Source organism: Muscardinus avellanarius (assembly GCF_963383645.1).
Source record: "Muscardinus avellanarius genome assembly, chromosome: 1".
In the NCBI taxonomy this organism is placed as follows: Eukaryota; Metazoa; Chordata; class Mammalia; order Rodentia; family Gliridae; genus Muscardinus; species Muscardinus avellanarius.
Window position 1 is genome coordinate 162,281,524 of NC_137786.1, and position 14,610 is coordinate 162,296,133.

At 38.3% G+C, this 14,610-nt stretch overlaps 1 protein-coding gene across 1 annotated transcript in view; it reads right to left on the reverse strand.

Moving 5' to 3' along the window:
- The window catches only part of NAALAD2 (N-acetylated alpha-linked acidic dipeptidase 2), a gene marked incomplete at its 3' end in the record, with an annotated part of 46,591 nt that overhangs the window by 24,811 nt on the left and 7,170 nt on the right, over positions 1 to 14,610 (reverse strand). Inside the window, exons 5-8 of the mRNA XM_080711494.1 lie at positions 13,360 to 13,485; positions 8,305 to 8,491; positions 4,933 to 5,026; positions 3,135 to 3,233 (exon numbers count right to left, since the gene is read on the reverse strand). Of these exons, the coding sequence (XP_080567620.1) occupies positions 3,135 to 3,233; positions 4,933 to 5,026; positions 8,305 to 8,491; positions 13,360 to 13,485 (506 nt within the window). The remainder of the gene's footprint in view (positions 1 to 3,134; positions 3,234 to 4,932; positions 5,027 to 8,304; positions 8,492 to 13,359; positions 13,486 to 14,610) is intronic.

Consider the following 14,610-nt stretch of genomic DNA (forward strand, 5'->3'; position numbering starts at 1 on the left):
CACATTTTAAGGCATTAAGGAAAAATTTTATTTTTGCTACTGAGCTAAAAATTAAAACAGAGAAATGGGGATATAGCTCAGTGGTAGTACATATTCTTAGTATGAGCAAGGCCCTGGGTTCAAAACCCAACACTAACAACAACAATAAAATGCAGAAACATTGTTTAGTATGTTTCTAAAATTCTGAGCCTAAGATCTATGACTAGTAAAAAAAATCCCAATTAATTGATATTATGTCAAATGTTATTAAGAAAATCAAGTAAAGTATAATGAAACAAATAAGAATTGAGGAGAAACATCTCTTAGTCTAAACATAAAAATAAACATAGGGTCTCTGTTCAGATCCTCAAAACAGGTAATCTAAAACTTCAATGTTCATATTTTTTTCAGGTTTTTAGTATCTTTGCCCTCTCCAGGTTGTCTAAAAGAATATTGATGTTTGTCCTATGAAACTAATGTGTTCTGAATAAAATAAACTCTAAAATGTAAGCTCCATAGGGAAGAAATTTTTTGCCTTTATTGTTCACTGCTGAATTCCCAGGACCCAGAATGGTGTCTGGGGTACAATAACTGCTCAGTAAATAACTGTAAAATGAATGAATATACTCCGATGTGGGAAAAAGACCCTGGCTCCCTCATCAGGGTTACCTCTGTCTTTCATTGTCTTTGTCTAGATTATTTTTCAACCCAGTAAAGACAGAATCTAACTTGTAGAAATATGATAATAATATAAATAATATTCATTTTGGCATTCCTGATGAGCTGACTGTTTTGGTCTTTGAATTTTCCTTTGAAATAATTTTTACATCTCTCTGGGTTTCTTCACTAAATCGTAGTAAAATCTACAATTTTTATATGTTAACTCTATACTTATGTGACTTTTTAAAATTATCCATTATTATTTTAATGATTCCTCAGATAAGTGCCATGGATTTAGCTTGTAGAACCAGATATGGTCAGTTTAAACCCATTCTTCCAATCTTTTTTGGCTTTCAGAGATAAATCCCAACTGATGAAACTTCCTAAGTCTAGCTTCACTTTTTCACTACTGATTTTGTGTTTTACTTGTGTTTCTTCTTAGTTTAGAGTAGAGTGATAAAGTCTTCATTTGTAGCAGCAAAGGCTGAGAAATCTTTCTGTCTTATCATTTAGTAATTGCTCCCAATGGATTAGCAAGTTTTCTGCAGAATGAAAGATAAGAGATAATCTGGATTTTAGACAATAAAAATTTTTATTGTTGTTTATTTTTAACTCAAATCAATCAAGAAGTTTATGCCCATAGAGAAAATGAACACCTTTTTGATATCTAGATTTGGGATTTTTTAATGTTCTTATTTATTCCTGAACTATGCCTGAAATTATAGACTTGAACCTATATTCTTGCATGTTTTTATATACTTCTGCTCGTAATTCAGAGAATCATTTATCTTTCATTGTGTGTGTTATGTTTTCTTTTCTCCAGGGGGTATACATAAATTAGATAATAGATTTCTTAAAGGAACCCTGAGCTGAATGTAGTTGAACATGTCTGTAATCCTAGTACTGGGGAGGTTGAGACAGGAGGACAGCAAGTTCAAAGTCAGCCTTGCCAACTGTGTGAGACCTTGTTTTAAAATAAAATATTAGCCAGGCACGGTGGCAACAACGCTTATAATCCCAGCATTTGGGAGGCTGAGACAGGAGGATCACAGTTCGCAGACAGCCTCAGCTACTGCTTAGTGAGGCCCTTTGCAACTCAGTGAGACCCTGTTTCAAAATGAAGAATAAAAAATAGAACTAGATGTACAACTCGGAGGTAGAATGCCCCTGGGTTCAATCCCTAGTACCAAAAAATAAGAAGAATTTCAGTAATGAAAAGACATTAAGAATCAAAGTTTATATAGGTATGGTAAACTTAGTAAACAAGACAGATTTAATAATTTTGTTTTAATAAAATCTCCAATGGCCTTTCTTTCTTTCTTTCTTTCTTTCTTTTCTTTTTCTTTTTCTTTTTTTGTGGTACTGGGGTTCCTGGAAGCCCTTCTACCTACGGGCTACACTCCCAGACCTATTTTATACTTTTTTATTTTTGGAAACAGGGTCTCTTAAGCCAGCGGGGCTGGCTTCGAACCTGCGCAATCCTCCTGTCTCTGCCTCCCAAGTGCGGGGATTACAAGTGTGAGCCACCACACCCGGCTAATATGGCTTTTCTGATTTATCAATGTTTCACTTTCAAGTTCTGATGAGGCCCTGCTGTTCCATAAGCTCTCTGCAGCTGGCATTTTTTGGCCTGCACTGACCCATTAAAAACCTTTTATTCTCTGTAAGACTAAAATCAATAGACATATATTTTATGTTTTCTTCTACAATAATGTTTTTATGTATTAAAAACAGTGATAATTAACTGAACATGGTGGCACATGCCTGTAATCCCAATACTAGGGAGGCTGAGATAGGAGGAGCGGCAGGATCAAGGCCAGCCTCCGCAATTTAGCCAGATCTTGTTTCAAATTAAAAAAAAAAATAGGGCTGGGTTGTAGCTCAGATGTAGAACACCCCTGGGTTAATTCCCCAGTAAAACACACACACACACACACACACACACACACACACACACACACTTATAAGTCTTATTGTGATTTATAATAGCTACATGATTTACTCCTTAAACTCATTTAAACAACTCAGTAAATGATTAACAAGTGTTGGCTCCTTTTTCTGTTCTCCTCTTCCCCTCCCTTAACCTAATGTTTCACATGTATAGCATTTTATAAGCCATTAGGGGGGCCGTTAAAAAAAAAAAAACTCTAGGTGAAAGGGGAGGTTAAAAAACATTTTAGAAACCCCAGTACCACCAAAAGAAAATAAAAAAACTATTTGAAATATCAGCCTATAATTCAAATGTGCTAATTTTTGAGATTCTGAAACTAATGTTGGTAATCACTATTGGAAGAATTCAATAGTTCATTCTGTAAGAACTGTTAAATTGATACCAAATGAGTAAATGTTCAGCAGCAGCAATGACAAAAAGATGTAAATAAAATATTTAAGGAAACATCAGTTATAAATATCTTTAGAACAAATATCTTAACATGATTGTATGGAAATGTAAAATGAAAAATCTTTCTCAAGATATTAAGGTAAATACAAATTACCCGAAAGAATCCCTCCCTGCAAATCCTGGTCCAATATTGTAACCGACATTCAGAGCTCCCTTCCAGCTGCCATCCGGTGGCGCAGCCCCTCCCAAGTGGCTGTCAAGAGAAAAAAGAGACGGCAGAGAAAAGCTGAACATCATGACTGCTAAGAAAAGTCAAGATGCTAATGACAAGACAGCGCTGTGCTCTACAGCTAAGAACTATCTACTGAGCCGCGGGTCGAAAATCTCCCTCGTGGAGCTTACATTAGAGTGTGAGCGTCATCACTGCGGTTGATAAATATGTGATGGGTTCACGGCGAGAGCTCAGGAGATGAACTATAACACGGAGAAGCCAGATGGGAAGCAAAAGCCTCCTTACTTCCCGACTTTCATTATTTACGTGGAAAAACAGTAACGAAATTCAACACAAAGAAAACCCATAACTGTTAAGAAGAAATTAGCGTGTAAAGAAGTTTAGAGAAAGAAGTAGTGACTCCAGTGGAGAGATGGAGGGTGCTTAGGGGAGGAAGGAGGGAGAAGGAGATTTAATGAAGGTTACAGCTTAAATAATGCTATGTACGTTTATGAAATCATGAATGCCAATGTCAATGACAGGTAGAGGGGAAGAGAGGGAAAGAGGAGAGAGCGAGGTGGATCCAGAGGGAAACGTACTAAGTGCTGCGCGCATATATGTTTCTATCACTCTGAATCTCATTATGATGTATAATTAGCATGTACCAATGAAAGGATATTTAAAAAGAAGCTCTTGATTGCACAGTGAACACTCATAAAACAATTATTGGATTGTTCTGGTACAGACATTTAAAAAATGGAAATTGGAAAATATTTTTTGGTGGTATTGGGGTAGAACCCAGAGGCTTTCTACCTCTGTGATATACTCCAAGACCTTTTTTTAAAATATTTTATTTGGAAACAGGGTCTCACTAAGTTGCTGAGAGCCTCACTAAGTAGCTGAGGCTGGCTTCGAACCCGTGCAATCCTCCTGTCTCAGCCTCTCAAGTGTGGGGATTACAAGCGTGCGCCACCACGCCCGGCTTGAATTGGAAACTATTTTTAAAAACATCAGTTATAAAACACAGTAACAGCAAACAGTAATCAAGAGTTTACCATATTCTAGATGCTGTGTTAACAATTATGATAGCATAACAACCCTATTAGGAAGAAACATTTCTATTCTCATTTTGCAGAGAAGAAAACTCAATCTGAGAATGAGTAACTGGTCCAAGATCAGTTAATCATGTCCACACGTGAACGTATTTTAAGACTGGAGGTTAGCTGGGTGTGGTGGCTCACACTGTAATCCCAGTATTTGGGAGGCTAAACTATGAGGATCGCACAGGTTTGAAGCCAGCCTCAGCTACTTAGTGAGGCTCTCAGCAACTTAGTGAGACCCTGTTTCCAAATAAAAATATAAAATAGGTCTGGGAGTGTATCCTGAAGGTAGAGGGCCCCTGAGTTCCATTTCAAGTAACACACACACATACACACACATAAAAAACAAACAAACAAAAAATATTAGAGGTCAGGTATAAATATCTAATAAATAGCTAAGAAAATCCAACTACTTGAAATAACCTTAAGTCAGTAATCCTTTGTACCTTTGGACAAAATTTTTCATTTGAGAATTCCATTTGTAGCAAACAAAGCAATGTTTAATTATTATTTCTTACTCAATAAACTCATGGGAAAATAAAGTAATACTTTTGACTAATTGGCTTGCATTAGTTTTAAATTAGAAAATAGACCCCTCAGAGCAAAATATCTTACTCTTTTATTCAACTAAAAACGTATACCTTAATAATACTTCTGCATCTTTATATCCAATAGGATGTACAGGGATTTTAGGGATTCCAACTCCATTTTCAACATTAAGTCTGAAGGCATACTCTGCAAAATAAAGTACATAAATAAAAATAATTGAAAGATAATAGTAAGATTTAAAAATATATCTTCTTATACTATTATAGTTTTGTTATTCTTTTTCTTTCTTTCAATCCTGAGGATTACACCTATAATGCCGGCTACTGCAGGGGCTGAGGCAGGAGGATCACCAAGTTTGAGGCCAGCCTTGGTAACTCAGGGAGAACCTGTATCAAAATAAAATAAACATAGGGCTGAGTATGTAGCCTACTGGTAGAACACCTGCCGAGCATGGGAAAGTTCCTGACTTTGTTCTCCAGCACCCCTTCAAAAAAGTAAAGCAACTCTTCTAATAGAAAGACTGGATGCTTTCCCCACTAGAAAAGAAACAAAGCAAGGAAGTCCGCTATAAAAGTTATGTTCGACATTGTTCTGGTGCATGGTATGGTGGTACACACCTGTAACACCAAGTGTAAACACTTGGGAGGCTGAGGCAGGAGGATCATAGGTTCAAGAATGCCCGCTCAATTTAGCAAGATAACTCAGCAACCCAGCAAGACCTTTTTTAAAGAAAAAAACAAAACAAAACAAAACAAAATGAGACAAAATATCCGGGGGTATAGCCCTGTGGTAGAAGACCTCTGGGTTCAATCTCCAGTACTACAAGAAAAATCTTGGATGGAATTGACAAAAAATTTAAGAATAATTGGTGAGTTTAGTAAGTGTGTGGGATAAAATTTTATGTATTTTCCATAAATACAGTAGTATTTCTATTTGCTAGTAATGAGCAATTGGAATTGAGACTTAAAATGTAATTTATAATAGTATAAAGCTATAAATACTATGGATAAATCTGATAGATGTGCACAATTCATAAAGTGAGACATTTACTGAAAGAAATTAAAGTTGTACCTTGTTTATGGATCAGAAGATTAAAAAATTTTAAGTTATCAATTCTCCCCATATTGGTCTTTAGATTTCATTCTTTCTAAAACTCATAGGAAGTTATGTGGTGGATATTAGAAACCTAGTTCTAAAATTCACATAGGAAGGACCAAGAATTGACAATAACTAAAAAAAAAGAAGTTGTTACTTGGAAGATTTAGACACGTCTATTAAAAGGTAGAATTAAAAACCACTTCCACACTAACTGTTGGCATGAACATAGCAACTGGATTGCTTGTACTTGCTTTTAGAATACAAAGTGGAATATCCACTTTGGAAAAACAGTTTGAAAATAATTGTGTGTGTATGCATGTGTGTATGTGTTTGTGTATGTTTGTGTGTGTGTGCACATGCATTACTGGAGATTGAACCCAAAGGCACTTCATATCTGAGCTGCATCCCCAGCCCACTCCTCTTTTTTTTTTTTTTAATTAGAAACAGGGTCTCCCTAAGTTGCTGAGTCCTTGGGCCTACGATCCTCCTATCTCAGCTAGGATTAGAGGTGTGTGTCATTCCACCCAGCTTGAAAATGTTTTAAGTTAAGCATCATCTATTATCTTATTAAGACATTCTGCTTCCATGTATATGCTCAAGAGAAATAAACATTTACATACTTACAAAGATTTTTACAATTGTTCATAGCACCTTTATTAGAAAAAGTTCCCAAACTAAAACAATCTAAATGTCCATCAATGGATAAGCCAACTATGGTATAGTCAGCTAATGTAGTATTAGTCAGAAACAAACTATTGATACAGACATGGATGGGTCTCAAAATAGTTATGCTTCTAGAAAGCACATCAACGGGTGCCTAGGAATGAGTATTAAGGAGACAAAAAGAGTGGAGCAGATAGAAATACAGGAATGAGAGAAAATGTCTTGAGGGTAATGGATACGTTCATTATCATGATTGAAAATAGTTTCAAGCACCTCAAAACTTTTCACATTTTACATTTAAAAATTACTATTAACCAAGCCGGGCATGGTGGCGCACGCTTGTAATCCCAGCATTCGGGAGGCTGAGACCGGAGGATCGCGGTTGTTGGACAGCTTCAGCTACTTAGTGAGGCCCTCTGCAACTCAGGGAGACCTGGTTTCAAAATAAAGAATAAAAAAATAGGACAGGGGGTGTAGCTTGGAGGTTGAATGCCCCTGGGTTCCATCCCCAGACCCGAAAAAAAAAAAAATTACTATTATCCAGGTGTGGTGCTGCATGATTTTATCCTGGTACTTGGGAGGCTAAGACAGGAGAATCATAGGTTCAAGGCCAGCTTTTCCAACTTTGTAAGACCTTCAGCACCTTAGGGAAATCCTGTTTCAAAATAAAAATAAGAGCCGGGTGTGGTGGCACACGCTTGTAATTCCAGCATTCTGGAGGCTGAGACCAGAGGATTGCGGTTCATGGACAGCTTCAGCTACTCAGTGAGGCCCTTTGCAACTCAGTGAGACCCAGTTTCAAAATAAAGAATAAAAAATTTGGGCAGAGGTTGTAGCTCGGAAGTCAAATGCCTCTGGGTTCCATCCCCAGACCCGCAAAAAAAAAAAAAAAAAAAAAGAAAGAAAGAAAGAAAAGAAAACCCAACATACATACATACATACATACATACATACATATATATATATATATATATATATATGAAGGGGAGCTGAGCATTGTGGTGCATGCCTATAAATTCAGTACTTGGAGTGCTGAGATAGGAGGATGGAGAGTTTGAGGTCAGCCTCAGTAACTTAGAGAGACTCTGTTTCAAAATTAAAAAGAAGGAGGAGGAGGAGCAGAAGGTGGAGGAAGGAGGAGGAGGAGGAGATTGAGGATGTAGCACAGAAGTGAAATGCCCCTGGGTTAAATCTTCAATGCCTGGTACCAGAATGAATGAATGAATGAATACATACATACATACATAAATAGGGCTGAAGGTATAGTGCAAAGATTGAATGCCTCTGAGTTCAATTCATAGTGCCAAATAAATAAATAAAAATAAAATGACAGTTTAAAAACTTAATGTTTTAAAATAGAAAAGCATAATATAATGAGGCATAAAATCCCTAGGTAATTTATAAAACCTAAATTCTAATTAGTGAATAACAATATTACTTTGGTTTATGAGGTTTCTTCTCTACCAAAAGTAGTGGGAGACTATCAACTGTCTGTTCACATGCCTACACTTCACGAATATTTTAAACTATAATTCTATAAAGGAAATGACTTTTATTTTCTAGCATTAATAATCTAAAATGATATAAATGCATGCAATTTTAGTTTTAATTATTCTATAGATGGTTGCTATTATGCTGTTTAAATAAAAGAGCAAGCACTATTTTGATTAAAAACAGCGGAATAACAGGCTTATCCATTATACCTTTAGCTGGGTAACCTGGAGTGAGTGGGTCACCAGCACCATTCAAATTTAACACATTTCCTCTCTGGGCTCCAGTTCCAGGAAGGTTCCATCCTTTGGGATATGGTTGCACCCCAGGGGCGAAGTAATCAGCTGGGTCTGAGTACAAGATGATTCCTAGGGCTCCAGCCAGCATGGCATTCTTAACCTGCAGCAACGACATGCATCCCATGGGAAAGAAGCTGCAATTGACTGCTTTATTCATATAAAAAGTAGTTTAATGATGTTAATATAGATACTGTTAATGATCAAGCCATTACCTAATCAGTTTGCTTTACTTTAACAAACGCATTCCCTTCTTTGTAGGCCTAACAGAAATGACTCTATTCCTGAAATATCCAGAACAAAGGATCACCTCTTCTATGAAATGTTTCTATTTTTCCTAAACCTCCAAGATTAATGTTTCCTTTCTTCTTTGTACTTCTTTTTTATTTTTAGTGGAACATATTAAAATGACATACATTTAGACACTGCTTGGTGCCCTCTTCCCCCTGCTTCCCCTTTCCCCCTCCCAACAACGAGTGTCCAGGTTGACTATGCTACATTCATACTTTCACACATATTCAGATGTAGCTTCTCCATTAATCAACCTCAGCCTTCTTCCTCTCCTCTCCTTCCATTCTAGCTTTGCTGAGGTTTCCCCTCCATTATCTGGAGTCCCCCTGGTATCCCCAATGGGATAGTTCAAGCATATTAGAGAAAGCATATGTCCCTTCTCTTTCTGTGCTTGGCTGATCTCACTTAACATAATGTTCTCCAGGTCTTTTCATCTTCTTGTAGGGGGATGACATGGTTTTCTTCTTCTTTATAGCTGAGTAGAATTATATTGTGTGTATTTCCCATAATTTTGCAATCCATTTATATGTTGATGGAGACCTAGGTTCCATATTTTGGCTTTTACGAATTGTGCTGCTATGAACGTGGGTATGCATATGTTATTGTAGTTCTCTGATTTCAACCCCTTTGGACAAATACCCAGGAGTGGTAGAGCCGGATCATATGGTGGATCTATTCCCAGTTTTCTAAGAAATCTCTGCACTGATCTCCATAGTAGCTGTACTTCTTTTTTTGTATATATCTTTTTGTTACAGGGCAGATCCTAGTATAATCCCAGTACTTGGGAAGCTGAGGCAGGAGGGTTGTAGGTTTGATACCTGCCTCAGCATTTTAGCAAGACCCTGTTCCAAAATTAAAAATCAAAAGAGCTGGGGGCATAACTTAGTGATAGACACCCTTGGGTTCAATCCCTAGTACCTAAAATAAATATACTTTTACCTCTCTCTCTCCTCTACTAGACTAAGGGTATTATTGAGAACATAAGTCATGCCTCATTCACTTTTAATTATCTGCCTCCAAAACCTTGAACATCATAGAATAAGCACTTTGCAAATGTTGCTGTAATAAAACTGATTTGTGGTTTTATAATTTTAATCATTTAATCATTAAAATTGTATTCAGGATAGGCATAGTTTTGTGAGAAACTTCCCAAACTGTTTTGGTAGATATATTTCAAGCAATCCAACCTGACCCTGTGAGATCCTGAATTCTTCGTTACTAAAAGTATTGTAGCCAAAAGTAAATTACTTTCAGTCTTGATTTACTAAAACATTTTCCAATGTTCAGAACACCATTTGTTTTATTGGTGGAAGTACATATCACAACTGTTTGGAAGGGCAATTTCATTATGTCTGTCAAAATTTTGAGAGAACAGACGCTATGTATGATTCAGTGACTCCATTCCTAGGAATCCATACCACAAAAACCTCCACCCCAGTGTTTGAAGTATTACATATGGTCAAGAGAACTCACAATGAACTTATTTTTGAGTAGTAATAAATTCAAGACAAGACAAGCACCCTTCATCAGGGAAATGTTTAAATAAATTCCTTATTAATCCTGCAAAATAGTATGTCTCCATTTAAATTAGTGATGTCTGTAAGAATCCATGATATAGAAATCACTAATACCAGCCACTACCCTGGTTTGCTTTTGTTTTGCAGTACTGGGGATGGAACCCAGGGGCATTCTACCTCTGAGCTACACCCCTAGCCCAATTTTTTATTCTTTATTTTGAAACAGGGTCTCACTGAGTTGCAGTGGGCCTCACTAAGTAATAGCTGAGGCTGTCTACAAACTGCGATTCTCCTGTCTCAGCCTTCCAAATGCTGGGATTACAAGCATGAGCCACCACACCCAGCTCACTACCTGTTTTAAAAGACACGGCCGGGCGTGGTGGCACACACTTGTAATCCCCACGCTTGGGAGGCAGAGACAGGAAGATCGCGCAGGTTCAAATCCAGCCTCGATGGCTTAAGACCCTGTTTCCAAATAAAAATATAAAATAGGTCTGGGAGTGTAGCCCAGAGGTAGAAGAGTTTCCGGGAACTCCAGTACCATAAATAAATAAATAAATAAATAAATAAATAAATAAATAAATAAATAAATAAATAGCAAAGTCATTTACTCCTAGTAAGCCTCATTGAGATTGTTGCTATTATCAGAATTTTCATTTTGTATATGAGCAAACTTTGGCATAGAGATTAACCAACTTGATCTAGATAACAGGAGCCCAAATTAGACCAGACCCAGGTGACATGAACCTAGGCTCCAATACTCTTTACAGTTTTATTTTCTTTCTTTTATTTCTTAAAACGTTATTTAGGCTCCAATACTATTTTTCTCTTTCTTTCTTCTTTCCTTCCTTCCTTCCTTCCTTCCTTCCTCCCTCCCTCCCTTCCTTCCTTCCTTCCTTTCCTTTCCTTTCCTTTCTCTTTTTCTTTTTTTGTGGTGCTGGGGAGTGAACCCAGGAGTATTCTACCTCCAAGTTACATCCGGCCCTACTTTATGTTTACTTTTATTTTATTTTATTTTTCTGGTACTGGGGATTGAACTCAAGGGTATTCTACTTCTGAGCTACAACCCCAGACCTATTTTTTTAAATTTTTATTTTGAAATAGATTCTTTCTAGGTTTATGAGAGTCTTACTACTTTCTGAGGCTGTCCTCAAACTTGTGATACTCCTGTCTCAGCCTCCCAACTACTGAGATTACAGACATGTGCCAACAGGGTCTCACTAGGTTGATGAGAATCTCACTACTTTCTGAGGCTGTGGTCCTTGAACCTCTGAATCTCCTGCCTTGGTCTCTGAAGTACTTGAATTATAGGTGTGTGACACACAGCTTGTTCTAATACTTTTAACAACTATATTATACAACTCTCAGTGTGTTGAAGCGGAAGAATACCTATAAATTAGAGTTGAGTGAAAACAATGTTATTTAATATACAGTGTATAATTACCTCTTTGTTAAAAAAAAAAAATAGTAGCCAAGCTGGGCGTGGTGGCGCATGCCTGTAATCCCTGTGCTTGGGAGGCTGAGACAGGAGGATCGCACAGGTTCGAAGCCAGCCTCAGCTACTTAGTGAGGCTTTCAGCAACTCAGTGAGACCCTGTTTCCAAATAAAATATAAAAATGGTCTGGGGGTATAGCCCAGAGGTAGAAGGCCTCTGGGTTCCTCCCTCAGTACCACCAAAAAAAAAAAAAAAAAATAGTAGCCAGCATGATGTCACATGCCAGTAATCCCAGCATTTTGGAGGCTGAGACAGGAGGATCATGATATGTGGACAGTCTCAGCTACATAGTGAGGCTCTTTGCAACTCAGTGAAATCCTGTTTCAAAATAAAGAATAAAGCCAGGTGTGGTGGTGCGCGCTTGGAATCCCTGCACTTGGCAGGCTAAGACAGGAGGATCACACAGGTTTGAAGCCAGCCTCAGCTACTTAGTGAGGCTCTCAGCAACTTAGTGAGACCCTGTTTCCAAATAAATTATTAAAAAATAAAGAATATAGCCAGGCGTGGTAGCGCACGCTTGTAATCCCTGTGCTTGGGAGGCAGAGACAGGAGGATCACGCAGGTTTGAAGCCAGCCTCGCTGGCTTAAGAGACCCTGTCTCCAAATAAAAATATAAAAAATAGGTCTGGGAGTGTAGCCCAGAGGTAGAAGGGTTTCCAGGAACCCCAGTACCACATACACACACACAGAAAAAATGGGGCTGCGGGTATAAATCTGAGGTAGAATGCTTTTGGGTTCCATCTCCTGTATCACAAAAAAATAGTAAAAAAAAAAAAAATATATATATATATATATATATACACACACACACACACACACACACACACACACACACACACACACACATATTTATACTTTACAGAATTAAGTGTGAAAAGAACTCCTAAGACTGATTATGGGCATGGTGTGCTGGTACAGGCCTGTAATCCTAGTACTTGGGAGGCTGAGATAGAAGGATGGCAGGTTTTAGGCCAGCTTCAGCAACTTAGTGAGGTGCTCAGCAACCTAAAAAGACCCTGTCCCCAAAACCAAAACTAAAGCTGGGCCTGGTGGTGCAAGTTTGTAATCCCAACATTTGGGAGGCTGAAACGGGAGGATCGCAGTTCATGGACAGCCTCAGCTACTACTTAGTGAGGCCCTTTGCAACTCAGTGAGACCCTGTTACAAAATAAAGAATAAAAAATAGGGCTGGGGGTGTAGCTTGGAGGTAGAATGCCCCCGGGTTCCATCTCCAGTAACCCCCCCCACAACACAACACAAAAACTAAAAGGACTGAGGAAGTAGTAGCTCAGAGGTAGGTACAACGCCCCTGAGTTTGATCCCCAGTACCACAGAGAGAGAGAGAGAGAGAGAGAGAGAGAGAGAGAGAGAGAGAGAGAGATTAATTTTGAGCAATTAAATTGGATAAAGCAAGGGAGATTTCTGGTTTTGGGGCTTATATAATACTTCAATTAAAGTTTTATTTACTTCAATTAAAGTTTTGTAATATAACTCATTTTCTGTCTAAATATGAAATATGTGAGGTAATAAAAATACAACTGTCTGCATTTACGACAAATAGCAAAAAATATTTAAAGCAATTTTAGAAACTGTAAAGCAAGCCAGGCATTTATATTTACAGACTGTATCCTCTCTTCTTTCCTCTAGAAAAAAAAGGAAAAACCTACTTTGTTTCCTCTGAAGATTTTCCCATATCTTGCAATAACAATCTTCCCAGAGCAGTTAAGGTTCAGTTCTCTTTCTAGTTTGAAAAAATCTTCAGTGCGAGCATAGTTCACGTACACCAGCTCTCCCTAGAGAGAAAAGAAAAGTAAATACTGCTAAGGAGAAAATTAAAAATAAAAGTTTGTTCCACAAAACTGCATCAGCAGTTTTCTTTCTTTATGTGGTATTAATAAAAATTTCTATGGAATTCTGTAGATGTCTTCAGAAAAGTTTTCACAGTCCTAAAAAGTTAAGAAAAGGATAATATATCAAACATATTTGAAACGGTGTGTTATCTTTTTGAAGAAATTATCAGTGTATACCCAGCCACAGGAGCTAGAATAAATGTAATTTAAAAATTACAACTATGTTTAATTTCAAACCATGACATTAAGTACTTTTGTGATATGAACTATCAAAACAGATCCCTTAACCTATAAAAATTTAGATTATAAACAATGGAAAAAAAACTTATAAAATTATCTATTTCTCTCTCTCTCTCCCTCTCCTCTCTCTCTCTCTCTCTCTCTCTCTCTCTCTCTCTCTCTCTCTCTCTCTCTGTATGTGTGTGCATGTTACTAGGTGTTGAGAGGCATTCTACCTCCTACACCCATACTGTTTTAAACAGAGTCTAAGTTGCTGAGGGTTTCACTTAGTTGCAGAGCCTGGCCTCCTAACTCAGCCTCCCAAGTACTGGGATTACAGGCATGTGCCACCATGGCCCTGGTGCCTGGCCCCCCTGTTCGACTCTCTCTCTCTCTCTCTCTCTCTCTCTCTCTCTCTCTCTCTCTCTCTCTCTCTCTCTCTCTCTCTCTCCTTTCCCTCTCCCTCTCCCTCTCCCTCTCCCTCCCTCTCTCCCCCCCCCCCTCTCTCTCTCTCTCTCCCTCTCCCTCTCCCTCTCCCTCCTTCTCTCTCCCCCCCCTCTCCCTCTCCCTCTCTCTCCCTCTCTCTCCCTCTCTCTCTCTCTCTCTCTCTCTCTCTCTCTCTCTCTCTCTCTCTCTCTCTCTCTCTCTCTCTCTCTCTCTCCCCCTCTCTCTCTCCTCTCTCTCCCTCTCCCTCTCCCTCTCCCTCTCCCTCTCCCTCTCCCTCTCCCTCTCCCTCTCTCTCCCTCTCTCTCCCTCTCTCTCCCTCTCTCTCTCTCTCCCTCCCTCTCTCTCCCTCTCTCTCCCTCTCTCTCTTTCCCTCCCTCTCTTTCTCTACCACCTCTCATCATT